Below are 27,995 nucleotides of genomic sequence, written 5' to 3' on the forward strand. Positions count from 1 at the left end.
AGTAGTTTCCAGTGTTTGTCCATAATGACATGACAGCACGGTTAAGCGTGGCTAGCCGAAAATCGCTGGCACCGTTGCATGTGCTTTCACCCAATATACAGATCACTCACTATACCACGCGGCACCATTGGACTGAGGGGAGGCGAAATGACACCGCAGACGCAAAAACAACAGCTCGCGTACCGCCGCGAGACCGCGCGCACCCGCCCCGGGCCCGTGTCGGGGCGGCCCGGTGTTTCGGCCAGGCCCCGCAACCCTGGGCCGCGGCGCTGCGGCCTACGTCGTACAAGATCGATCTCCTGCCGCCGCCGCGCTCGGGGAGCCCCTGCGGCCACTCCGGCGAACGAGTCCGGCCGTCATCGTTGTCGCCTCCAACGACGCCCGACCCCGGTCCGTATCGGCAACACCCCCGCAGCCGTACATCGCCATGGTGAGATCGCCGCAACCATCCGCAGTTATACCATCTCGCGGGGGTGTTCACGCCGTTCGTTAAAACACAGCCGCGGTATGGCGAAAACCATCCCATCGGTGTCGGAGACTGCTGAAGAAGTGGTTTACATCCTTGTGCGTGTATATAGTGCCGACGCGCGCGCGCGCGCGCCCTAGGGAGCCAGGGATTGCACCACAGCAGGTTGCTTTGTTTAGCCGCCCGCGCGGCGAGCGCGAACGCGGAGCTCATCTAAAACCGCACTCGTACTTTTTTTTTTCTTTTTCTTTTCGTCATCCGCTCGGCTCTGTACCCCTCTCGCGCCACTTTTGAGTGGCAGGCGCCGTCGAGATGTTTTTTTTTTTTTTTTTTTTTTATTCTAGCACGAACGTTAGGGGAGATAAAAGTATAGGCACGATACAATGTATATCCTTTCCCGATGCCTCGCCTGAAGTTCACTGTGGCATCCAGAAGAAACATTTTACCTGGCAGCCCATAGAATTGGAGTGAGACTCCCATCCACCCAGCCTCCCTTGAAAGGGACATTATATGCGTGAATACACGTAATGCGTCGCGCCTGGTTGAATTGTCCATTCTGTCACTACATAGCCACGAGCCGAGTGAATTTTGATGAAACTCAGAATTATTCGTTAGTTCCTCGAAACCTGCCCGCGGCAGCTATGAACACGATGGCACGTTATCACTGCGTTTATATGCACGGTTGGAGATGTTCACGTATGCATTGATTCCGTGGTTTGAGCTCGCCGGCCGACATTAAACCTTGCGCTGTGGCGCGTGGGCTAATTTCACCTTGTTGACGTCTGAATGAAAATTTTGCGCTCGACGTTTTCGCTTCGAATGGAGACAAAATAACGCGACACTTTTTCCGAGTTGCTTCGAAGTTTGTGACGATATGGCTTGAGAACAACAGTGCCAGCTATATAGTATCAAGGAATCCAGGAAACGACATTGGTATGCGGGTAAATCGTAACTGTTCTCCGTCAGAAAACTAGGAAAACAATATGGATTGTTGATGTGTAGAAGACTTTTACTTATCGGACTGTCATTAAAACCAAATTTTGTGCGCACGAAGATAGGTGTGCTTCAGCCAACGAATAATAATTTCTTGCAATAGGTATAGCGTTAACTGGGGTCAAACTGGAGAGGTCAGAAGCAGTATGCCTCCGGGTATTCATTTCGCTTATATGGAAAATAATACTTTGCTTTAAAGAATGAATAACATAAACTAAAAAAAAAACAATAATAAAGGTGACAATTTAGCACCTTCAGTGCTCTTTTGCGAACGACAGAATAATGCGCACTTCGTTTCCCTACTTCCGGATGACTGCGCAAGAAATCGTCCCAATTTAGAGCGACTGGTTTATTGTTTTTTCTAATTTCTTTCTGGAAAAAAAGAAAACATAATGCACACCATGTCTGCGGCTCGTCGTCCTTGTCATACGTAAGCAACGATGTTTGGCAATTGTAGTATCAATGATGTTTTCGGCTTAAAACGGAAGCTTTAGTAGTGCGAAGGACTGTGCGAGCATGCCCTTGCATCTTGATGAGTCACCTCGATTTGTCACCTCGACAAAAGTGCTTCAAACATGAGTTTGTAGTGGTGAACCAGTTACAGAGCGCTTCCACGTTGGACTTCCACGTAATTTTTGCGTATAACAGTCGTTCGTTGCTGTTCGCATTTCAATTTATTCTGATAGTGCATACATGCGGAACCGGGAACTCCAGAGTGCGTCGTGAAGGGCTGTTTCTCCCGAGTCTGTTGAAATCCAAAACGTATGAAAGGTTCACCGGAAGGTGGAGACTCGAAGCGTTCAACACGGAACGTATTCTGCGATGATCACTTTCGTCGATACTATCGCCTTGGCGTGACATAGTGCTCAACCAGCCCATCAGCTCATCCAGTTTTTCTCAATCAGCGCGCGCCTGACGACCGAGGCGATAGTAACGCCGAAAGTGATCGTCGCAGAATACGTCCCCAGGGTGGACCAAGAAGCCTCAGGCCATGGAGCTAACGTTGTCGACAAGGTGCCTCGTCTTCATACCTGACAAAAAAAAAAAAAAAGACACGATAAGAACAGCGCTAACGTACAATGACGAAGACGAAGACAGTAATGTATAGGTTCACAACGCGAGCGCTGCATCTTGAAAGAGCGTTCGTGTGTGAAAATATACCCTAATTTCTTCCCGCTCGTCTTTGTTCACAAGCTGCCTTTGGTCAAGTATGAACCTACGCCAACTTGCTCAAGTTTCCCTGCCACTGCATTGACCTGGCTCTAGCTTGTGGCTTCCTTGTCGGTCCACTTCTGATCATATCAAGTATACGCAGAAATAGTTTTTGTATAGCGTACGTGAGATGCAAGTGGCCTGAGATCTGTCGGAAGCACTCGTTGAACCAGTATATAGAGTTCACGGAATAATGAGACGCAATGACAGTACCGAAATTACATGGCAGAAGATGGAAAGCGGCTTGGGTTTAAAAAGAACGCATGTGCTGCCGTAAAGTGCGGCTGGTCAGCATTGCTGAGTGAAGGCAACGTTCCTTGTTAACTGAAGCATGAAGCTGCCCTCTGCCATAAACGTTGCGACAGATAGATGAAAAGGCATCGCCCCGCTTTCTGATCACAATGGTGTCAGGAAAGAAATCGTGAGTTTTTCGCACGAGCGAAGTGCATGAACACAAGTTTCATTGCTCCCTCAACAGAAATTAAAAAAACTCAACAACAGAAGTTTTCAGAAGTAGCAATAAGGGTTCATCAGTGTGAAAAAAAAACAAGACACTCCCACTACTACTTCCCCTGTTATTTCCTGTCTGTTACTTGTCATGGCCCTGCTTTCCGTTATTATGAATGACTGCCGCCTTTGTATAATCTATTATGCAAATGACACTTGGTGAATGGAAGACTATACTATCTTACTGCAAGAATCGCGTTGCGACTCGCCGTCAAACGGATAGATATACGTGTCACGTAGAAATCTACTCAAGGACGTAGCCAGAACACTACAGTGTAGCGTAGAGAGAGAGAGAGAGAGAGAGAGAGAGAGAGAAAGAAAAGAAAACTAAACTTAAATACCATGGCAAAAGAAACAAATCAGTGTAACTTTGAGGAAAAAATATGTAACGATGCATCAGTTATCTGCTTGGAACAACATGGTCGATAAACATCGATAATAGCAGTGTTTTCACATTCCTGAATGTTTAGGCAGAAGGCACGCTTATTCGCAAATTCAGTGTTTGGCTTTATTTAATGGGAAATATTGTTATCATTATCAATTGGGGTATCATTATCGATCTCATGAAGCTATCCTGCTGACAATTCCACAGCCACCGTTTTGATATTTCGTTTTCATTCTTTCTAGACCGTGCAATGATTTCAGCATGGCGATAGCATGCCGTTTGCTTGCCATCTGATTTGCGATGTATATGGTGCTTTCTGCTGACATTTGTGTCCAGTGCGAAAGAAACGACCTGCGTGTTGCACACTCTGATAGTCTTAATAAATAATCGGTCAAGCAACAAGTCACTTCTAGACGTACCTATAAAGGGACTAAAAATTGTCCAGCTAATCATAGAAATCTGTGGCTATATGTATTGCGAAAGTATAGCGAATTTAGCTGTACGGACGCCTAAACTACATTTTCTGAAGCCCAAAGTGTCAGAAAGTTGTTAGATCTAGCGAGTGAATTCCAGTCCATCTGTCAACAGTATGTAGGATAACGGCGAGCACATGTGAGGCTGAGTAAATGAGAGCTTATTCAGTTACTGCAACTGCGTGTAAGCCTGAGCGAACGTATTTGCGAGTGAGTCCGTTCCAGTATATTATATGAACACCTCCGTGACGGCGACATTGCATGTATTTGCCTGTTGCGTTGATTGTATTTTTAAACTCATGTTCTCAGGGGGACTGGGCGTCCCCATCGCGTTTTGAGTTCACTTGCGTTTTTCACACTACCAGATACTATGTAAACTCAGTTTCTTTTTCTTCTTTCTTTTTCTTTTTTTTTCCTTTTTGTTTGTTTGTTTCCGTTCAACGTTTAGATCCTTTCTTTATTGTACCTATGTATTCCTATATTATTTACATTGTACACATTGCACTTACGCTTGACCTTTACCGCAACGCCCCCCCCCCCCCCCCCCCCCCCCCTATGTAATTCCCTGACTTAGGGTACTCAAAAACATACGTCAGGGTACTCAAAAACTATACGTCATGATGTGCACGCGACATCCCTGCGGTATCAGTCCTTACTGACCACCGTCGCCTGAATAGTTTCAAATTCATCTTTTCTGCACTTCTTCCAGCCAGTGTAAGTATAGAAGTAGAATGTTTAATCGCCGTCGCTGACATTTCTAAATGCCAAATCGAGGAGCCGCATGCCAGAACTACCGTTTCAACGGAATATGTTGAAATTGTCGCTCCATAGACTGAATGAAAAAGGCCCCACTGACTGCGTAACATACGCGCTACATTTCACGTTGAATTAAAATTCCGGATCACTGAAATTATATGTACAGTATGAGTCGCTTCAATTTAAAGCAGACAGAAAGCAGTGCAGGCTAGCTCCGCAAAGAACAATTTCTAGAGGTGTAGAAGCGGCGGTTCGCAGCTTGAATGGCATTTTAACGCGATAGTGTTTAGGGCCCCGTGTCGCAGAAAATCCAACGTCGGCAACCGGCGTGTGATCGCGGGTGGCGGAGAAAATAATCCAACCACATCGACCGCGCAGGCCCTGCACGTGGTGCAAGGTTTTGGTGAACAAAAATTGAATTTCTCACAGTGAAATCCGTCAGAAAATGGGTAAAGTATGACTTTACCATTCGGCGTCGGATTCGCCGTCGGATTGTTTACCAATCGGCGTCGGATTGTAATTTGAATGTACGAGAAAACCTAATTCTGCTACGAGGAAACTCAAACACAAGCCCCTTTTCCAGCATTTCTACCAGACCTGCGCTCGTCGGAGCAACAGCAAACAATTAATAAAATAATAAAAAAGGTGCTAGGGCCTTCACATTTTAATATAAGACCACTGATATTGCCCCTAAAAAAAACGTCTTTCCTTAAATCCATTTCAGTTTAAAAGTGAAGCCGACTTTAAGGGGATCGGCGTAAGCTTGGTCTTTGTAAGCTGGCTTTCCCACGTTCAGTGTTGCAGTGAATGAAGCCTACTTGCCGTATGCGAACGATGCGATGCGAACGGGTCCCGATAACGCTATCGCGTTCTACTCTTAAAGGCGAAGCTCAAGCGTCCACCAAATTTTGAGTGTACCATACATGATACCTGACCGCCGCTTGCAAAATACATAATGAAGACAAGTCGTAAGATGGAGAAGTGTATGCACACGTGAATCAACAAGTTGGGATAAAGGAATAAATTATAACAGATAACCCAGGAGGAATTCCAGTGAATAGCAGTGTTGCAAGCGCGCCAAGACCGCATACATGCTGTCACTTTCTTAATCATGCATATAGCCAGCGATGCGAGCGCTGTCTCAGATCGGGGAGCGATATACTCGTTCTGAGTACACCTTGCTTCGATTAGTGAGGTGATCTTGAAGGTATTGCAGCAGGTAATACGTAAATTGCACGCTACGTGTACATCGGTGCCACGGCGGTCGTCTCTCTCTATCACTACGCTCCGATCGCTATCATGGGCGAAATAGGAGTTTTGTGAATCAGTTTTGTTTATTACATAGTTTATCAGCGTTGTCTGACGATTTACCTGCTGCGTTGGTACTTAGGTTAAACTGCTTCCCTTCGTGATTGCAGGTTATACAACAAGGGCAGATATGGTCTCCCTTGCATTCTTCTCGTTCAAAACATTCAATGTTTGCTTGCAGGACGTCTCACCCAAGTGAGTGCAAGTGAGTGACAGCAATAAATAGCTTAATCGATTCCGGAGACGTGTACCCACCGCTGTGAACCTTCCTTTTCCCTGTTTCATTTTCCGCATCTCAACAGTATTTGGAGTACCGGGCACGTAAAGATTTTAACGTCTATATACACAACACTATACTTTGGTATATCATTTGTAGGCCGCATGCATGGCGTCAGTGATATTACTTTCTTTCATTACGATGTTAGCGACGTTTCTAAATAATATTCCGCGATAACTATAACCGTTCTTTCTTTCTTTTTTTGCGGGCAAAGGGTTGGGGCTCGACACGTGGTTGAGAGATATTTTGCTTTTTTTGCTCGTAAGCTTGCATGCATTCATCGTCAGTAGCGAACAGTGGCTAGTCCCGTTTAGACTTTTCAACATGACATCCTTGATCCTCTCACCAGAGAGGCCTTCTCCCACCTTCGTACTGGCCTCTTTATTGCACACACACATTTCCTTCCTATCATGCCCACTTATTTTAGGATTAAATTAGCTGATCGAAGCGCTCCCCTGTGAGCGTTTGTTTCGCATGTCGTCCTGTCACGTGATGACTGGGCAGCACTGCTTGGCGTCATCTGCTTGAGTTTTATTATTCGCTGGTTTCACAACGACAGCTGTCACAGAATCTTGACCCGCTTGAATCTGTTCGGAGTTGTCGTCATCAGCGGCTGGCATAATGCGTTCGATACCTTAATGTTCGTGCCAAATGCCTACTGGAGAACTACCATTGTTGATCAGTTGCGTACACCTTACGTGCACCTTAACAATGAATCACCCCGGAATCTTTGGGGCACGTACTTTGGGATTATGTGCTCCAATTTAGTGCCATCATTTGGTCAACGCGTGTGATTTATGACGCATGCGCAGAGTATAATCGCTCCGAAGAGCAGTCGCAGAGCAGCGAGTCCGTTTCGCCCGACCAACGTAGTCGCCCCAGAGCGATTAGATAATAGATGTAGATGTAGATCCTTGTGACCTATTGGCACGTACCCACCCTGAGGGATTGGCCACGAATCGGGTAGTTTATAGGAAAGTGGAAAATAAGTCAAAATTTTACAATAGCCAAGTTACAATCGAAAGATAAAGATTGTAGAGCCTGCATGATTTTATGAAAATGAAAATTCTACCGTAATTATAATAATAAAACATTTCAAATTCAATTTTGTTGAATGAAAAGGAGGCTTAAAGTTTTGTATTCAGAGTTTAAATCTCATTGATCCTAAAAGAATAACTTGGATCGCAGCCCTAACCTTCCCGTCGCTATGCCCAAGTGTAGAGACACTAAAATATAGTATATTTTGAATAGCTAAATCTAATCCAAGAAGGCGGAGTGGTGTTTGTATAGGGTTCCTTTTCTTAAACTAATAAATCGTCAACAAGAAATTTAAAAAAAATGTTCTGTGGTCTTGTGAGCATTATATTCACCCTTCATCTTCCTCACCAGTATACAGTATACTCATCACCGTCATCAGCGTCATCCTCTTCAGTGCGTCGAGCTCTCACAGCTGACCTAGAAGTGGTGGAGATGCGGGGTACCGATCCTCGGGTACCTCTCGCTTAATTTAACGAGAGGTATACACTTAATTAAAGGTTTCGTGCTGAGCATGATAGATATATATCCCAACGCTATACATCCGGGCTAAGAAAGACAATGTCGTAGATCTATGGGTATCCTATACAGTGCACGAGAAACTATAAATATATAAACGGGATTTCTCAGCCTTTATTTTTTTATTCCGTCTTTTACTGAAATGCGGTTACTGCGGCTTGGTATCGAAACCGTTACCTCGTTCTCAGCAACGGAACGCAATAGCCGCAGGGCCATCGCGATGCGAAGGCACCAGATAAGTCATTCACAGTTTAAGAGCATTTAGAACGACGACGCAGAGCGCCTTAACCGAGGCTGCTGACCCCGGCTTCTGCTGAAGTGACCCGAAGTTCATATAAATCCGATGTTTTGGTCTGATCCATGCCGATGTTGAGAAGGTGGCTTCGTACTGTACAATTACTTTTTTTTTTTTTTTTTGCTGGTTTCGTTATGCATTTTGCGCATGCACAGTTATGCTTGCAGAATTGCGTAAAGTCTATTTCTCGCTTTAATAGTGTCCCACATGTTATATATCCGATATAAACGTTGGTGAGACGCCAGTTCAGTGAAAAAGATGGACTTCATGCACAAAGCTCTGGCACGGAAAGTGAAATTCATATCTCCACCCCAACATATTAAAGGGAAACTGAGACATCCACCCAAATGTAGCAATTTGCTACAATGGAAACCCAACCGGGTTCCTCGAAAGAAAGCCTCGCAGCTGAAGAAAAATCCCACCAAACACCCCAACATAGCATTGCATAGAGTCGCTAACAATAGTCCAGAGACTACAGATGCCGCGATATATATATGTATATATATTCAAATTATGAGAAGCCAACAAACACTGACCCGAAGAGCAGCATGGGGGAAAATATTTGTCGTCGCTAATTGAATTGAACAAACGATAAATAAATGGAAAGGAAAGTGGATGAAAATACAACTGGCCGCAGATGGGATGCAAACCCACGTCCTCGCATATATATATTCATATCATAAGAAGCCAACAAACATTGACACCAAGAACAACATAGGGGAAATTACTTGCACAGACTAATTGAATTAAAGAAATGATAAATTAATGGAAATGAAAACGGATGAAAAAACAACTGTCCGCAGGTGGGGAACGAACCCACGTCTTCGCATTACGCGTGCGATGATCTCACCATTGAGCTACCGCGGAACCGTTTTCCCATCCGCTTTCTGGGGTATTTATGTTTTACAACTAGAACTAACTCTGGGAGTGTTGAGAGCATCGCACGCGTAATGCGAAGACGTGGGTTCGTTCCCCACCTGCGGACAGTTGTTTTTTCATCCGTTTTCATTTCCATTAATTTATCATTTCTTTAATTCAATTAGTCTGTGCAAGTAATTTCCCCTATGTTGTTCTTGGTGTCAATGTTTGTTGGCTTCTTATGATATGATTAATAAAAATCGGGCCCCTCGGTTCCCTTTCTTCTCGTTCATTATATATATATATATATATATATATATATATATATATATACATAATATCTTTGCAGCCAAGGCATTCAGGCTGACACCAAGTGATAAATCATCCGCGCGCCTGTTTAGCCAATGCCAATGGAATGAATTCAGACAATATCACTTTGCGCAGCCGTGCTAGAAGAAAGTTATATTTTCTTCGTTGATGCGGTGGTCTCTAGGTTTTTGTTCCCGAAGGTACCTTATTGCGGCATCACTGCACAGATTCCGTGGGAATTCAGGTTCCTTCATGAAACCCATATATAGCCCATGGCCTTTTAGAGTCGGCTGTGCATGTTCTATAAACTTGCAACAGTTGTATTTATTTACCTAGGCACGCACTGAAATGTGGTTGGGTGAGAATGGCCATCTCTGGAGGGGAGCCATTGTTTGAGCAAACACATTGTTGCCCCCTCGACGGCAGCCGGGACAACTGTGGGTTACATACGCCTTGTTTTATTTTTCATGGCATTTTGAACGAACGAACATGCTGCAACTTTCTTAATCATGCATATAGCCAGAGGTGATTTAGCTTCCAATCTCTAAAACTCCTAATATTTTCACCACGCCCTCTTGCCCTTTCATAGATATATGCACAGTCAATACCAAGCGTTGATCGTCTCCAAAGAGATAAATAATCGAAATTAAGCAAGCAAGCAAGAACACAGATACAAGTAATCTCCAAGTATCTATAGTAATCTAGGTCTCAAGTAATCTCGAAGTCTCTATAGTGTATGTAGCGTACCTCGTGCATCGCCTCGCACTGTAATGCCATATTGAGGACTTCTGCCAGTGCACTGACCGCAGATTGAGAAACACTGCCTTAGGACACCGAGTTTGTTACATAAATGTCAATGTCTCGCGCATGCGTTTCTCGCCGCGGTCCACGTATATTCGCGCGTGCGCATCTCATTAGCGCGGTGCCTACGCGAGCACTTCGGGGGCGACCAACGAACACACCTTCGCGCCGCCGGGGATAAACATAGGCCGGAGAAGGACGACCGCAGCAGCAGCAGCAGCAGCGGGACTCGCCGGCACCGATCGACCGCGCCGACGAAGCGAACGCCGCTTGGACCTCCGGAGATGAGGCCGCTTCCCGTCGTCGCATTGTGGAGGTTCGCGCGAGGCCGCACGCGATCGCGCTGTTCGCGGAGGCGGGCCTGCAGCCCGAGGCGGAAGAGAAAACCCGCTCTCGGAACGAAATGAAAGGCAGTGTCTAATACGATATAGCTAACGTGTCTGAAAACGCAGTGCACTTTTACTGCGCCCCACGGGAAATAACTATACCGTGTGGTCCAGCTAACGCGGACCAAGCTGCTAAAAAGAAAAAAAAAAAAAAAAAAAAAAAAAAGAAAAGGGGGGGGGGGGGGGAGGGGGTATCACTTTATTTCATTTAATTTATTTATTTGCACATCCAACATCCTTTATTCCAACATCGAAATCCGAAGAATACAGATGTTGAGGGCCGTGGACTAAAAGATCCAAAACGGCTTGGCGAGGCCCTCGGTCCCTTTAACTTGGCACAGATGGACGGCAAAGATAAGCGCATTACTAAAATATTGCTTACCGTAGCAAAAGAGAGAGAGAGAAAGTTATAGAATTGAAGCTTCTTTTATATAAATGCCTGCACTAATCCTAAACGTGGGGACGTAATGGGATGCTACATTATTGTAGGTACTATGTTACCTCGTGTAATCGCTATGTGGATGTCATGCATGCGATGACACTGTTTGTGTTGAAGCACGACGTGAGAACGACTTATGTGCGCAGAAAAAAATTTATTACTACACAGGCGATTAAGATTCGCTAACAGTTCACTGCGCTCTTTTATGTGCATGGCTTGAAAGATACGCGCATTTTTGCTACAGACCATAAAAAGAAAACACAGCAACAGATTTTTGCTCAATAGAAGTCATATTCTTTTATGCTGGCAATATAGGTATTTTAAGCGATGTTTTTGCCGGGACAGATCCAGTTTTTGTTGTTATTTCCACAACGTACCATCTGTGAAGCAGTAATTCAGTCGCCCCCCCCCCCCCCCCCTCCCACAATACAATGGCCTCCAAAATTCTTGGCGTTATGTGTGATTTAAAAAAAAAAAAAAAAAAGGAGAAACCACAGGCGCACAGGGAATCTCGAACGCCATAACTGCTAAAAAGACGCTTTGTTCTAACCTTCAAACCAGTTTTGGAAGGGCATCTGGAACATCTGGGCTTCGCATAATGATGTGCTCAGTGTGTTTCAGAATGCGTGTATGGACCAAATGATTTATTGTGAGAGCCGCGATGGAGCGACAACGTTTGATCGACGTCAGCTGAAGGTGGAAAATTGCCTTCCAAATTTGTCATCGTCACATAGTCAGTGTACCCAATGGCCCATATCCAATAGCCCCGGGGGCACATACCTAGTACTCCAAGGGCACATATAGCCTATGGCTCATATCCAGTGTACCCACCATGGTTGCTCAGGTCGCGGGATCGAATCCCGGCCGCGGCGGCTGCATTTCGATGGAGGCGAAATGCAAGTACATCCGTGTACTCTGCGTTGGGTGCATGTTAAAGAACCCCAGGTGGTCAAAATTAATCCGGAGTCCCCCACTGCCTCGTAATGATATCTTGGTTTTGGCACGTAACACCCCAGAATTTATCTCTTTAAATACCCAGTGGCGCGCATTTTTAAGCTGCGTTATCTTTGGGATCGGCCCGCGAGGGAGGATAGAAACAGGTTACAAACAGACGACATAGCGGATACGGAAAATGAATTATGGGGTTTTACGTGCCAAAACCACGATCTGATTATGAGGCGCGCCGTAGTGGGGGACTCCGGAAATTTTCGACCAGCTGGGGTTCTTTAACGTGCACCTAATTAAATCTAAGTACACGGCTGTTTTCGCATTTCGCCCCCATCGAAATGCGGCCGCCGTGGCCGGGATTCGATCCCGCGACCTCGTGTTTAGCAGCCCAACACCGTTACGGAAAATTGGCAGTAACTCGTCAAGGAAGACATTGCCTTCAAAAAGGCACATCTCGGTGGTTTCTCGTGCGCAGTAAACGTTAATTGTGATTTAGCAGTTATGTACTGAAAACGTAGCAGCAGATGCAGTGGAATTTTTCTTTTATGAAGGTAGCAGCTTTCGCTATCACTTTTCTGGAAAGCGTAAAAGAAAGAAAATCAGAAGATCCCGAAGCTGTATCACTGACTCACCAAAAATTTGAAAAAATCCTGTTCGACCTTCAAGAGATGGTTGCGCTCGCTCGTGTGCTTAAAGTGTGCACTCGTACCAACCTACGAAATGGCACAAGTGGCAATGGTATTTTCTCCTAATACGACGGACAATAACCGCAGCCAAGCTAACACCGTAGTCACCCGATTGCACACAAACACACTGCGCGTGAGCCTGTTGTCTGTGTTGATCAATTAATCGATGCATATTTGCAAGTTGACCAATACTTCGTCTACCGCTTTCTCTGCATTTTCCCCCTCTTGTCTGAAACACTCGTAGTCATCACCAGTCCGGCCTTTCCCGCGCACTTCCCTACCACTTGTAATTGCTACCGCAAGTGCCCCTCAAACAGTCACAGCTATAGACAAGAGACAGCAATCGTAAGACGGCCCCTTTCTGGGGCCGCCTAAACCAGCCGATAACACAATTGACCCTCACAAGAGAGCCAAAGGATATAATGCGCAGCGCGCTGCGATCGTGTGATGATAATGGTACTGCGACTGCGCAGTGGTCGGGATGACAGACAAAGAACGCTTGTTTTCTGTTCTCCTTGTGTGCGCAGTACGGGTTCGTGAACCACGCCTTGGAGCTGCTGGTCCTGAGAAAGTTTGGCGCCGAAACATGGGAACAGATCAAGTGAGTAGCGCGGCCCGTCACTCCAGAAGCAGAAGACCGGTGCAGCATCGAACTGCATGTATTGCCCGCCTTCTACCAGCGCTATACACTTTCGCAGGTACCGCCCAGTGACCCACACTAACACTCTTCGAAGCAGGGTCGCTAATGGAACCCACTTGCACGGGCACCGGCGAGACCTTGAACTGCTAAGTGGAAGTTGACAGGTACTCAGTATAGAGCGAATGTGTTTGGCAGAAAAACACTTGCGAGCACGCAAGGCGATGCCATCGATCTTGGACATATGTGCTCCCAGTTGAACAAAGGGAAGAGCCCGCTGGTTCGTCATCCAACGCTGCTTTGGCAGGCACGGCCGCTTGTTCTTCGTAGGAGTGAGAGTAATGATTTTCTCGTTACGGGGCTACGCGTTGACCCGTATATAGTATATTCACCGGCGTCGATATTGCGCGGGCTTAAAACAAACTGCCGTAAGCCGAACAATGGCCGGTTCGAACGCGTGATGCAACGGTTTGTGTTGCTTTACTTGTGGCCTCGGGATGGGCGTCATTCGCGCCCTTTGTTCGACGTTCAAGTTCACGAACACGAGATCCTCCTCGCATTTTATGCCTGTGCGACTTCGCTACCTTTGGGAGGTGTATATACATAAAAAACAAGATCGTGTTCGCGTTGCTATTCTCGTATACCATAATGATGCATGAGGATTTGCTTCGGCAGCCATTGCGTTAGATATAGGACGACAAGGCCGACTGAGTAAGCGTATATACGTACCATTAGCGCACCCATGATCTCTTCCAGGGGGTGGGGGGGGGGGGGGGGGAGTAAATTTTTTTCGGGAGGGGGGGGGGGGAAGCAAGCACTTTGCATAATATGCGATTTCGTTGCTTCAGCCAGAGGAATCCAACAGCAAATAAAATGCCTAATAATTATAATAATGACACCAAGGATGATGACGATGTTTATTTCTTAAAAGTTTTACTCAGAGTAGTTTAAGAGTGAATGAATAAATACAAGACAGTGATAAGTGATACAGTGTTTTTGTTACTCAAGAAAATTCGGCCTCAAGCCACCTCCTGAATTGTAAAGACAATGTGAACAGAGCGGTGATGGTACACGTTGAACTGGCGGGGCTGGATGCGTGAGGGGGGGGGGGGGGGGGCGTTAAAACACCGTCGGTGCGCCACTGGTACGTACATTTATACTACGTCTTTCTTTCTTTTTCATTTGCCAGGATCTTTTTTGTCACGTGGGGCTGTCTTGATGGTTGTTTTACCCATTCGTATGTTTTTTTCGTGAGCTATTCGGAAGAATTTCTGGTCATCTAAGACCACAGTTATCAAAACAGTTCGGCGATCAAAGTAAAATATTTTCAGGAACCTGTAGCGCTCCATTCTTAGCCATCGGTCAGTCGTTACAGAGTCAACCTAGGCCTATCACGATATACCTTCAAATGTTTCGGAATAAATATTTTCTTGCATTGAATTTGCAGTGCCTGTTTGTATAGCGTGGATAACCGACGGGTCAAGATTCACTTGCACCCGAAATTCGTTGATTTACGAAGCTCTAAAAAAATATTTACGCGCCAACGCAGCGACGTAATTATTATATAAAAACATGCCTGTTAAACATACAAAAACTTCGGTATTGGTTCACTTGCGTCCACGATCTTCGCAATGAGGTATACTCCTTTTAAAAATATGATACAAAGTGTATTATATAGGCCGCTTATTTTCGTGTAAACCGAAATTTGTGCGCAAGTGCTCGATATGTGAAGTTTTTCGCACGACCGCACACGTGCGGTGCGGCTGGCGGCGATAGGCGGCTCGAGCGTAAACAGTCCCTAACGCGACATTACTCAGACCGTGAGGGCTCAACTGTTTTGATCTGTTTCATTAACTATTATAAACATTTTCATCGGTGTTGTCTTTTTGTCGCACCTGCCGAGTGCACAAGGAGATGAGATGTCGGGCGAGAGCTCTCAGGGTTCGCTTCTTTTATCGTGTCCTGTCTTTTCCTTTTTCTTACATTGCGATTTACACGCCTGCCTCAGACGTTGTAGAACACACATGTAGGAGCGCATAATTGAGACTATTTAGTACACTCAAGTGTTTATCCCGGATGACTGAAAAACCATGTTTCATGTACTTGAGTAAATTTTCAAAGCACGCCACGTGACAGGATTTAGTTCGTTTTTTCAACGTTTTTTTTTTTTTTTTTTGTTCAGGAAAAATGCCTTGGGAACTCACTCTGAGCTAGCTAGTAGATAGGCCTGATTTTTTAAAGCAATACCTGAGATGGCCTAGTGACACGTCTGGAACACTTGGCCTGGAAATGACCCTGACATAACTTGAACGAGAAGAAAGGGAACCGAGAGGCCCGGTTTTTATTAATCATAGCATAAGAAGCCAACAAACAATGACGCCAAGGACAACATAGGGGAAAAACTTGTGCTTACTAATTGAATTAAAGTAATGATAAATTATTGGAAATGAAAGTGGATGAGAAAACAACTGGCCGCAGGTCCCACGTCTTCGCATTACGCGTGCGATGCTCTTACCATTGAACTACCGCGGCGCCGTTTTCTCAACCACTTTCTGGGGTATTTATGTTTTACTACTAGAACTAAACATGAGAGTGTTAGCCAGCGCCACCACTCACAAACCTAGGCGGCGGATGTGTAATATCCTTTCTGCCGCAGGCGTCACGAGTACCTGAACGTACGCCTGCGGCATTCTCATGTTTCCTATTCCCATGTTAAGTTCAAGTTGTAAAACATAAATACCCCAGAAAGTGGATGGGAGAATGGCGCCGCGGTAGCTCAATGGTATGAGCATCGCACGCGTAATGCGAAGACACGGTACTTGCGATTAGTTGCCTTTTCATTCACTTTCATTTCCATTAATTTATCATTTCTTTAATGTAATGAGTAAGCACACGTAATTTCCCCTATGTTGTCCTTGGTGTCATTGTTTGTTGGCTCCTGATATAACTTGACTCACTGTGGCCGTAACAAGTTGCTCGACCTACGAGGAAACAGGAATGAAAACGCGTTAACAACAATCAAAACGCGTGGCTGCATTTCAACTGAGCAGCAGTGTGCAGTACTATATGATATGCAAAAGTCGACAGTTAGGGGGTGGGGGGCTGTAACTCTGAAGGCGACCACCTCCTTCACAAGACAGCGAGACAGCCCACGCTATGCGTAGTATAGTTTGAATAACGCGCAGCGGGTGCTTCGTTAGCGTGGAGCTTCGCCATTTCTTACTCCGTCCTCGAGCACCGAACAGTCGTACATAACGCGGCAAAAACGCCCGGAGAAAGGCAAACAAACTCACGTCGCGCGCGCGAAACGGCCCGTTTGGCTCGAAATGACCGCGCCGCTCGCGGACCGGGTCGCATGCAGGAGAAACCATGAAAACTGGCTTCGTAACAAAAGCGAATGGGGATGGATCTACTCGGCCGGCGGCACGGTCTCGTTGGCACTTCGGCGGAGTTGCTGTCGCGATTAATGAGTCACGCGACGAGCGTGCGCGCCCGCACACACATACACGCAGGCGCGCTCGAACTGGAGCGGGGGCCGATGGCAACGAAAACGGCGCGGTAATTACGGGGCGCACCGTTGCTTCTCTTGCGCGCGTAGCGCGCGCGGAGACATTAGCCCACGGCGAGCGCAGGTCTTCGTCCACGCGCTGCCCGACAAGCGTATACTACTATGTGAGCGTGCGTGTTGTGTATATGTATATGTATATGGAAGAGGAAAGTATTTGGCAGCGTGGTGCGTCAGTCCACGCGAATGCTATGCCTCCCCTCTTTCTGCGCGCCCCGACAAAGGAACGAGTGATAAGCGAGAAAACGCGCTGTGTGTATGTATGTATGTGCGACGAGCTCAGGGATGTTCTGTGGGTGCGGTCGTTGCGCGTGGCGTGACACTTTGCGGAACGTCCCGTGGATGAAGCCAATGTGCGAATTATCTAAGAGCGGCCCGGCCTCCCTTTCGTGCAGCGTGGCCAGCGAGGCTTCGAAATGGCTATCGTTGGTGGGCGCGCGATCAATTCGTGCTCGTTTTTGTCGGCACTCTTTGCTTTTTGTTTCGTATGCATGATTGAGGAAGAGGGGGGAAGGAGGACAAACGGGAGGGAAGTCTTGCCCGGCGCGCGCTTCTTCAGTGACCGGTTAGGCCTCTCGTTGCTGATCACGAATCCCAGATAAGCCTCGAAGCGATCCGTACAGAGCGGTCGTCCGTTTATGCGTCTTTAATCACCGCCGCGGCGGCGTGTATAGTTAAGCTCCTTCGTTCTTGTTCGACTGTGCATAATATTGTTAGCCCCAGTGGAGATGACAGTGAAGAAGTGCGCAGTTATTGCACGGGTGAGAAAGAACACGGAGATGGTCAACAAGTGTGAGATAACTAGAGATAAGGCACGGATAAAATCCGGAGGAAGCGCGTACAACCTACGATGACGTTTGGTGGTCTAAGGAGCGAGCGTTCGTGACCGGACCGGTCTCGCGTGGCCGTATATTTATTGGGGAAAAACAAAACCGAAGCATATATCTCTTGGTGTCTCATGCCAAGGTTTAGCTTTCTTTTATCCCAAAAATACCCCCCCCCCCCCTACCAACAAACACGCGCACACACACGTCCTGTTCCGTTGCTGTTAACGATCATGTATCTGGGGAAAAGAAAAACGCGCTCTCGTAATTAATCTAATTAAGGCTTTCACTTCTGGATGGCGAGTCGTTTTCTCACGAAGCGAAGAGTGTGCAACGCGAAGTGAGCGGCACTGTCACGATCGCAGTTACAAGACATCATCCGCAAACTTGATCCGGTGAAAAACTGAAGCCGTAAATTCATTATCCAGGAAGTGGGGGCGGAAAAGAGTACACTGACAGAGCGTTTTATGTGGGCAGTTCAAACAAAAGCCAAATATGGATGTGTTGCTTTCTGTAAGTGAACAATTAAGTACACTAACTAATTCTGTGCCTGAACCAGCCCTAACAGTGTAGCCATGCACTCTGTCGATAAGGACGTTGTCTCTGATGCTCAATGGCGACTCCGAGCATGGACCCAACCTATCCCCCCCCCCCCCCCCCCCTCCACCTAAGCCACCTGTAATTTATTGCATAGTTCGTACAGCACAGCGGGAACACAGAGTGGTGCAGCTGCTTGACTATGTGCGATCCCTCGCTTGATTCTTGCAGACGGGAAGCCGAGATCGAGATGGAGGGCCAGTTCCTGGTTCGACTTGTGTACGACGACGAGATCACCTACAGCCTCGTACTGGCGGCTGAGAAGGTCCTCGGTCAGTTTTGAATTGAATTGAATTTCACTGTTAGCAGCATACAACACGTACACACACGTATATGTATACTGTAGACACTGTTCGTGATTCAACGAAATTGTTAATATTGCTACTAGCAGTATATAAACATTTTCATTTTCAGTTTGTCTTTCTTCTATACACTTTGTAGTCTAACATATATAATACCCAGAAGAAGCATAACTTCGTGATTTTCTTTGTTTGTTTTGCCGAGGAATTAGGATGAAGTACTGCGCGCAACATGGACGCAAGACTGTCACACAAAAAAGCGCGCCCTGTGTCCTCGTACCCACGTTACGCTATACCTTTATCCCGATTAAATGTGAATTGCCAACGATTCACCGATGGGATGCCAAACCCATACGGATTCAGCGGGAAAATTTGTTCACTATAATTGCTCAGTATGCATACGCCAGGTATGCAAAACGTGGCGCGCCATTTGGTGCTTGGAATTTTGCCCAAAATGTAGGCAAGGAGAGTAGGTTTTTCTAAAAGAAAAGCGATGAAGATATACTTACCACATACTTGTTTCAACGCACTACACGCAAAATCTCCTGACAAAAGGTATCAGGCCAAAGCAGCAATATGGACATTGTTTCAGCAGATTATTGTTTGTTTTTTAACCGCCGGGGCTTATGATGGAAATGCCTCTGTGGGTTTACTCTGTAGCATCACCCACTCTTAAGTGATGGCAACAGTTTATTTCATCAGTTTTGACACAACACCGCTACAACAAAAGCATCCACATGAGGAGGGTTGTATTCAGAGTAATGAACTTTTCACGACCTATACAGCATAAAGGGAGTGTGCGCAACGGGCAGTACGGAAGTGACCACAATACAGGGTATTATGCCGCACTAAAGAGCACTTATTAAATTATGCAGTAGCTTGCTTGGAACTTTGCCCACAGTGTAGGCAAGGAGAGTAAGTTTTTCTAGAAGAAAAGAGTGCTGCCTATAGAACATACTTGTTTCAACGCACTGCTCTGAAAAGAAATTAGGATTTGTACGAAACTGTTTGGGATGGGTAATCGTCCTTGGCGGTAACAGCGTACTAATAAATCTCTTCTGGCACCAAATGGCACGCCAGGTTGGGCATACCCGGCGTAGTGCAGGCTTAGTAATTATAGTGAACAAATTCTACACTCAAAACTTCATGACAAATCCATGGTATCAGGTCAAAGCAGCTAGCAATATGAGGGTTGTTTCGGCAGATTTTAGTTTTTTATTTTTTTTTTACCGTTGGAGGTTATGACGGAAAAGCCGCGCGGAAAAACAGGCCCTAGAGGTAACCACGCTCATCGCTTCAGGGGTCATCGTTTCAGTAATATTCACAGGTGATAATAAAGGGGGAGTGAAAGACGCCACCCTGACTCAGGCATGTGACTTGTTTTGAAGTTTGCAAAACATGCCCTGGAGAATTGGAGTGCATTCACTGCGACAATATGCCAGACATGCCAACCTTAAAATGTGGAGAATACTACACACTCGAAGCCAAGAAAATAATCAAATTTGGCGAATATATATATGTTTCATTACTCGCCATGTTCAATGTTTATTTTTATTTATTTTTTAATTCGTAGGCTTTGCTTTGCAGTAAAGCCGTGAACAGGCGCGCCGCTCTATAGTTATAAATAGAATGACCCGAGCTACAAAAGGAAATATTCATGAAGTTGATTTATGAAATATCCATATAACCGCGGCATTTCTGGGCGCTATAGAAGGACTCAGAAAGCGCTTTGCTCACTCGTCGCCTTGCATGACCATGCGATATTGTCGTTTTTTGTTCACATTGTTGCTTTGAGAGTTTCTTTGTAACGTCGCTCTGTTATTTTCACAGCAATGTGGTGATGTTGTTGTGTAAGCAATAACTGTTTTTCTACTCGTTCCTTTACGCAAACAATGTGTATACAGATAGAGAGAGAGAGCAAGGAGAGGAAAGGCAGGGAGGTCAACCAGATGAGCGTCCGGTTTGTTACCCTACACTAGGGGTAAGGGAAATGGGGAATAGAAAGAGGTAAAGAGGGAGAGAGTGAGTACTGAGTACACGTGGGACGATGCACAGGGACACTATAAGCGGTCTCTTAAACCGGTGCACTTCAAGTAGTGTATTAACAGTACACGAAAGCATAGGCGTAACTATATACTTTTTCATGGTGCTTCGGCCGCAGGCATACCGGCTGACGAGATCCTGGAGATGTTCGGGCGCATGTTCTTCGACTTCTGCCAGGAGTCCGGCTACGACAAGATCCTGCAGGTGCTGGGCGCCACGCCCAGGGACTTCCTGCAGAACCTGGACGCCCTGCACGACCACCTGGCCACCATCTACCCGGGCATGCGCGCCCCTTCCTTCCGCTGCACAGAGAGGCCCGGCGACGGGGCGCTGCTTCTGCACTACTACTCCGAGCGGGAAGGGCTCGAGCCCATCGTCATCGGCATCGTCAAGGTGCGCTCGCCTATGCGCGACTACGCAGTGTCGATCCGAGCTTTGCACGACGGCTCTGCAGACGACGCGACACATCCAGTCGCGCTGTTATTCACACTGACACTGTCTCACAACACGAATTCCGGTCTTAGCTTTTATATGGTCGATACTCCAGGTGCATTTCCACCGTCGGCATCACCGTGACGTTCCGTATAAAGTCCAAGTGCGATAACGTCGTGGCCGCGCACCGTATGCTGTATGTGTGAGTGAAAGCGTGCGAGGGTGAGCCGACGATGGTGGCTCGATCTCGCACGCGCAAGGGAGGGAGGCGGGGAGGAAGCGCGCCGTCTTCCATCGCGCGTAAGGTACCGAGTGGGAGGGGGGCGTTCTACTCCGGCGACGACTGCGCATGGCGCGGCCGATCGCGGCCACACAGGCCCTATCTTGTAAGTGATCTGCGATGGGGACAGAGTGCGCCGAGTGTGCTTATAGTTTCGTGTGCGCTGTGTTCGCGCCGATTACTTCGCGTTGAAGCGAGTGGCAGCACGAAGGTCAATTCGCGCGCTGCTGCTGCCGCGCGCGCTTCCACACGCCAGCGTTTTGACAGCGAGTGTCCGCGGTCATCAAGTGAGATGTGTTCATGTTTGCTTGTGCGCGCGTGACACCATGCTTGTTAATTTAGTAAAGTAAGCGAATGTCTACAAGTTTATAGGCCGGTAAAACTACCATCCTTACTTCGTATAGCTGCCCCATAATTTGCTATCGCAATAGATGCTTCGCCTTTCAGACGAAAGTGTGACATTTCTTGTGTGACAACAACTTCTGTGTATTTGTAAAGCACAGGAACACACAGACATAGCGCAGTGCCTGTGTGTTCATGCTCTCTTGTGTCCTCGTCTTGTTCACGCTACGCTAGTACTCCACGATAGCATTTCCAGGAAGACCGCATTCCAACATCATGGCCTGAACGTGCGCCTCGTCATTGAATATTCGATTTCTTGTAATCGTTGTTCGGTTCCTAACCAAAGTGATCTTAAAGCGAGTAACTATGACAAGTCAATGCAGAAAGGAACGAACATTTTTTGGAGAATGACAATACAAATGATCGAGCCAATTTGTTCCTACGAGTTTCATTGGTTCAGATAGTCGATCTTGAATCACATATATCTCGCTTCGCCCCCTGCATGAAACTCAGACCTGTTGCGTTTAAAACAAACCTGCCATAAAAGCCGCCCCGAGTTCACATGCGTGCTCGTATAGCGCCCAATAGAGCGCAATGACCTTCAGTGCCGCTTCCTCTAATATTTTCTTCTGAATAACCGCCCTCCTCCTACGTCACCCGCATCCCATTCAGAAGGTTTCTTTCATATGGACGCATCCTATATTAACGAGGAAAGCTACATATATGGGCCTTTACGAGCTTGCCCATTTTTGCCCTCAGTCTATACCGTCCGGTAAATGTATTTCCATATTACGAGGCGCGAACGCGTGATACAAATATGGTCCCTGCAAAAGCCCCCACAATCTGAATACTCCGCAATAAAGAGACACGACCATAATTCACTCTGCGCAGATTGGCCGTGTTGTGATCCGCTCTCGCACGTACGAGCACACGGTCGCTGCCTGCCCGACAACATATAGAGAATATAGTTGTCTGGTTTCGCCGCTCGCGTTATACTTCAGCGACGGCCCAGGGCAGGGCAGGGCAACAACCACTCAGGCCCACTACGTCTTCATTTTTCTTTCCTGGGGGCCCGCAATGAGACTCAATACTCAGCGGGCTTTCCTTCGCTGGCGCTCCAAACGCGAAAGTGGCGCCCGTTTCTATATTCGAGGTTTGCAAACATCATTTCTTTCGGCGACTGCTGCTGCTGCTGCTGCTGCTGCCGCTTCTCCTGCGGTCCCGGTACACTGAACCGGTTTCACACGCTGCGCCCTGCGAAGGCCCATAGGAAAAAAAAAAAAAAAAGAAGAAGAAGCAGCAAGCATTGACCGCGACTTCCCCTTCACTGTGTGGCTTTCGGACGCGTCCAACGACACTGTGAACACACACACGCACACATGCTCGCACTCTCACCACGGACCTCGAAAGGAATTGCATCGCCAGCTCAATTTTCTTTTGCCATAACTCACTCGGTTTTGCTGCAGCGGCAACAGCAACAGTAGACGCTGTTCGTTGTACGTGTCTCAGTGGCTCTAACACCACGACGCACGCACAGGGGGAGAGCGACAGGCTCAATGAAATCAATAGAGGTTGCCTGGCGGTAGGCCTAGCCTGTTACTGCAAGGGAAAGCGATGGTAAATGAAATGATACACACAGGACATATACGACACAGGACATATACGATACAGACATAACGCACACGTATACACCACATATATACTGATTAAAAGTATCTCCTTGAGACCAGTGTCTCCCAGAAAAGCTAAAAAGCGTACGAGTGCCACTATATTCCATGTTCCAAGTACATGTTGTATGTTGTTCAAGGCGTGCACCCTGAGGCATGGTTAGTGCGGTAGCTAGGACGATCCTTTGGAGTGCGAAGTGATTGCAGTTGCATGTGTACACTCGTGTACATTGCACCCAGGGCACAGTGGCAAATCTACCGGCTTAATTTTACACGAGTAGTATTTTGCATAGGCAACGTTCAGGGTGAATGCGGTGCAGACATGTATACGATGACGCCTGTCAAAGTACACACGGCATGCGAAAATCGCACATTGGGTGCACTGTGAGATAGCGCACTGTGAGCGCTACGCAAAAGGAAGGCACACAGCTAAATCTGAGCAATGTAGCTATACAGTTCTTCGGTGTCTGTCTATGGTCCTGCTGGACGCTGAGCCGTGTTTATTAGATTCCCGTGGTATTTTCATAGTTCAGTTGGAAGGTGTGCCAAATATGAGGATGAAGTTTGGCAAAGCTTTGAGTCGCTGAGTGGCCGTTCAGCTATAGTTGAACTGCTGAAATTCTAAGCGGTTTCTTTTGTAAACAACAACAACAACAACAACAACAACAACAACAACAACAACAACAACAACAACAACAACAACAACAACAACAACGACAACGACGACGACGACGACGACGACGACGACGACGACGACGACAACAACAACAACAACAACAACAACAACAAAATGTCGCAGTTTCGCCCGAAATGCCAAGCATCAATTGCGATACCAAATTGGTAGAGAGCTATTCGGAGTAGGGATAGTAGTTTTATCGGCTGCATTAACTTGGACACATTCGCTTTCTAACTGAATTGACAAGCGTGGTGTCATCGCGCACAAGCAAACATGAATAGATCACACTGAACGACCGCAGACAACGACTGTAAAAACGCTGGCAGCAAGCGCAGGCGCTGCAGCGGGTGAAGAATCGTGCGGTCTATTGCTTCAACGGAAACTGAGCGGCGAATGCACAGCGCATACAAAGGTCAGAGCCGTGTGGAGATAAGAGACGGTGCGGGCGACCGCCACCACAGCCAGTGCAAGCGTATTTGTTGGCAGAGTAGAAGCTGCTCCCCCCCCCCTCCCTCCCCGCGCTGCCTTCCCGCTTTTTTGCTTTCGCGTGGGAGATTGCGCTGCCTGTTCCCCTTGCGCTAGGTTGCAAGATACGCATTTGGTGCCGTAGCACAGCGTCGCCCCGCCTCCCTCCCCCCATACCCCCACGGCCTTTCGCGCGACGGTCGCGTTTGCTTTCCGCCGTGCGTTGGCTCTCCGTGATAGCGCGCGTCCCCCGTGCGCTTTCACTCGCGCATACGGCGCGCGGCGACGATTGTATCGCCCTTGGAATCTACACGGAACCTCACGGCGACGGCGACGGCAGAAATCCGGTTGAAGTGTCCATATAATTGCAATCGCAATAATAACAACAACAACAATAATAATAATAATAATAATAATAATAATAATAATAATAATAATAATAATAATAATAATAATAATAATAATAATAGCAAGAAGAATAAGAAGCGTTATTTAGTGGTGAGAGAAGTCTGAAACACTGTGGAAGGGGTAATTCCAACAATATTGCATTTTCTCTACAATGCCGAGTATGCTCCCAGTAAGTCTTGAGAAACCGCCTCCGCAAAATAACTGCCAGCTATTTCGCGACTTGACGATACGCCGTCGCTTTCGTGCGCGTGCTATTCAGAACTGGTGATGCCACGTTTAGAAGCTGCAGTTACTGATAACTGACACACACGCCGCCAGAAGCGGCACAAACGCCTACCTGTACTGCTATGCAGTAGCACGAGGCAATGTATGAGAAAAAAAAAAGGAGGCCTGCAAAGCCGACACGCTAAGTCTGAAAAGGTTGGAGAACGATTTATATAACTTGCACTGTCAGATGCCCCAGACATAACTCAACAGATGATCAAGTAACTAAGGAGATGTGAAAAACAAATTATGCGTGTAGTTGCAAAGAACAGCGCGCATACAAATCACGGTTCACGCGAGGCTGCAGTGCAACCAAGTACCCGCGCTTCTCCCGATCTTTAGCGAATGTCACTTCTTTCTTTCTTTCTTTCTTTCTTTCTTTCTTTCTTTCTTTCTTTCTTTCTTTCTTTCTTTCTTTCTTTCTTTCTTTCTTTCTTTCTTTCTTTCTTTCTTCCTCACCATAAGTAGGCCTTGTATCCATCTCTTGTGCCCGCTTCTTCTGCGCCCAATCTTTCAAGGCGAACTTGCTTTCCATCTTTCTTTCCTTATTAGTTTATCCCGTTCTTCCTTTCCTCCTTTCCTTCGATCTTTCTCTCTCGCTTTCGAAACAAGATTCTCGCCGTTTCTTTGTAGCGATATTCACTGGCTTGTGCGATTATCTCCCGCGCGCACTATACGCACCGCGGAAGCGTTATAAACGAGCGAGACCGCGCGCTTCGAGATGTCTACAAACGCACCCTCCTTCTATAGCTTGCATGCAAGCTTCGGCTTGCTGCACGCGCATTTGGACAATGCGATGACGCGATGGCGGGAGCAACACGTATTTAACCCGCTGTCATGGCGAAATGATCCGGCCTCTCTGAATTGCTGCGGTCCCTATTCCAAACTCACCTCTGCGCCTCCGCGCAAACATTTCGTTCAACGGTTCGCTGACCCCCGAGGTACACAGCGCGGTAATTCTGTTGAACGAACGTCAAAAAAGTCACACAGACAAGTCACAAAAGAAAAAAAGAAGAAAAAAAAAAGAGGCATGACTTTTTTTTTTTTTTTTTTTTTTGAGGTTACACGGGTATTTGCGGTCGTCATTCAAACGGGAGTTTTTCTTTTTCTTTCTTTCTTTTTTAATCATTCTCTTCTTCTTGCGTGGCTGCTGACCCTGTGGCTACGCGGAAGGTCGCTGCTTGTGATTTGAGCGAAATGCCCCGTTGACAGAAGTGACAGGCTCGAAACACTGTGATGGCGAACATCCTGCTCGTTTTATTCGGTACGAGGATTCCAACTTAAGAGATGAACAAGAGAGAGCAAGATGCTGACGTGTGCGAGGCTAGTGAAAGAGGGCCTAATTCGTCACGTCTTTTGAGCGGCGCTTTTTGTTTCTCTTTTTGAACTCGCGGCGGTAAAAAGGGCTGAAGCTTCAACCCATTTGTGAAAACACAGAACCAGCGACCAGTGTCAATATTTCAACGTATTTAATACGCTAAGTTTCAGTATGGGTGGCAATTGGTTGGAATAATATTGGCAAGAAGTGAATGTCACGAAAATGAAGCGGCACTGACATCAATTTTGGTGCAGGCAAAAAAAAAAAAAAAAAAGTGAGACTGTATTGCTCCGAATAACTATAGGAAGACAAGACTAGTCAAGTTTTCAAAAGTTACTTGGCAAAGATTGGTGTTCAAAGCGGTGAGCAGAGAATAAAAAGAAAAACTGCCCATCTGGTGGCAGGTGCTTTCTTTTTCCTTCAATATCCCCATTCGTTAACATACATGGAGCTTGTCTATAAGAATGGGCTAATGTTCAGTCAAATTCAGTCATTCGAAGTATCGCAAAAAAGAAGAAGAAAAACAGCATATGAAATATATGTGTGGTAAGTTGCAGACGAGGGCAAAATAATAAGCGACAGGGCACACTTATTCCTCGTCCGCAACGCGCTACATCTACTGTTATGCTTCATCAACAAGGTCAAATTTACACTTCAGTGAAGCTTACGACACTCTTGTTGAATGTTCATAATGTGGGCACACTTTTAAATAATGATATGATCTCTATCCTAAACTATAAAGTGAAGTGAGGGCCCAAAGGAGAATCACCAATTACCTTTTATTACACGAGCAGGGTAACAGACGTCGCAGATTTTTTTTATTTGCGACTCGAAAAGTGAGTAGATCTTGGCCGACCAACCAACTTACCTATCGAACGAAATTGATCACGTGTTCAGGCCGTGGCGAGCAAGCTGCACCACACCGAGGTGCAAGTGGAGCAGCTCCAGGGCAAGGAGGACGGGCTGGACCACGTGCAGTTCGCCATCCGGGAGACGGGTCAGCGCCCGCGCACGCCGGAGCCCGAGCTCGAGGACTTCCTGGACGCCGAGTCGCTGCAGGAAAAGAAGATCAGTCCGGCCACGTTCTGCCGCGCCTTTCCCTTCCACGTCATGTTCGACCGGAACCTGAACGTCGTGCAGGCCGGTACCTCGGTCACTCGAGTGCTGCCCACTCTCGCACAGGTGGGTACCTATTACCTCGTCGATGATTATCCTCATCGCCATCGCTGTTGTCAACAGGCTCATTATATGACGACCACTGCGGTGGTAGGAAGGGATCTCCGAAAGATATCTAATCTCCCCTTTCCTGCCTACAAATTTTATGCACTGAGCCGTACTCCCTGAAAGGTTGCAGAATATAGTGCCTCTTCCACCTCGCAATCACAAACTTTCCCCCCCCTCTCTCTCTCTGCCTGCAAACTGCAGCAGATATGCAGGCTTATACGTATATAGATCCATACGAGACAATGTTTTGCAGGAAGATGGATATACCCAATGGTCGAACAGGGGATGCATCAAGCTGAAG

At 46.8% G+C, this 27,995-nt stretch overlaps 1 protein-coding gene across 1 annotated transcript in view; it reads left to right on the forward strand.

Annotated features, from left to right (window-relative positions):
- The first annotated feature begins 305 nt into the window (after nucleotides 1-305).
- Nucleotides 306-27,995, forward strand: part of LOC119450289 (guanylate cyclase soluble subunit beta-1-like) — a 38,357-nt gene continuing 10,667 nt past the window's right edge. Inside the window, exons 1-5 of the mRNA XM_037713710.2 lie at nucleotides 306-430; nucleotides 13,181-13,254; nucleotides 18,448-18,548; nucleotides 20,737-21,011; nucleotides 27,368-27,652. Coding sequence (XP_037569638.1) covers nucleotides 428-430; nucleotides 13,181-13,254; nucleotides 18,448-18,548; nucleotides 20,737-21,011; nucleotides 27,368-27,652 — 738 coding nt within the window. The 5' untranslated portion in view covers nucleotides 306-427. The remainder of the gene's footprint in view (nucleotides 431-13,180; nucleotides 13,255-18,447; nucleotides 18,549-20,736; nucleotides 21,012-27,367; nucleotides 27,653-27,995) is intronic.

This window comes from Dermacentor silvarum, chromosome 4 (genome assembly GCF_013339745.2).
Source record: "Dermacentor silvarum isolate Dsil-2018 chromosome 4, BIME_Dsil_1.4, whole genome shotgun sequence".
NCBI lineage: Eukaryota > Metazoa > Arthropoda > Arachnida > Ixodida > Ixodidae > Dermacentor > Dermacentor silvarum.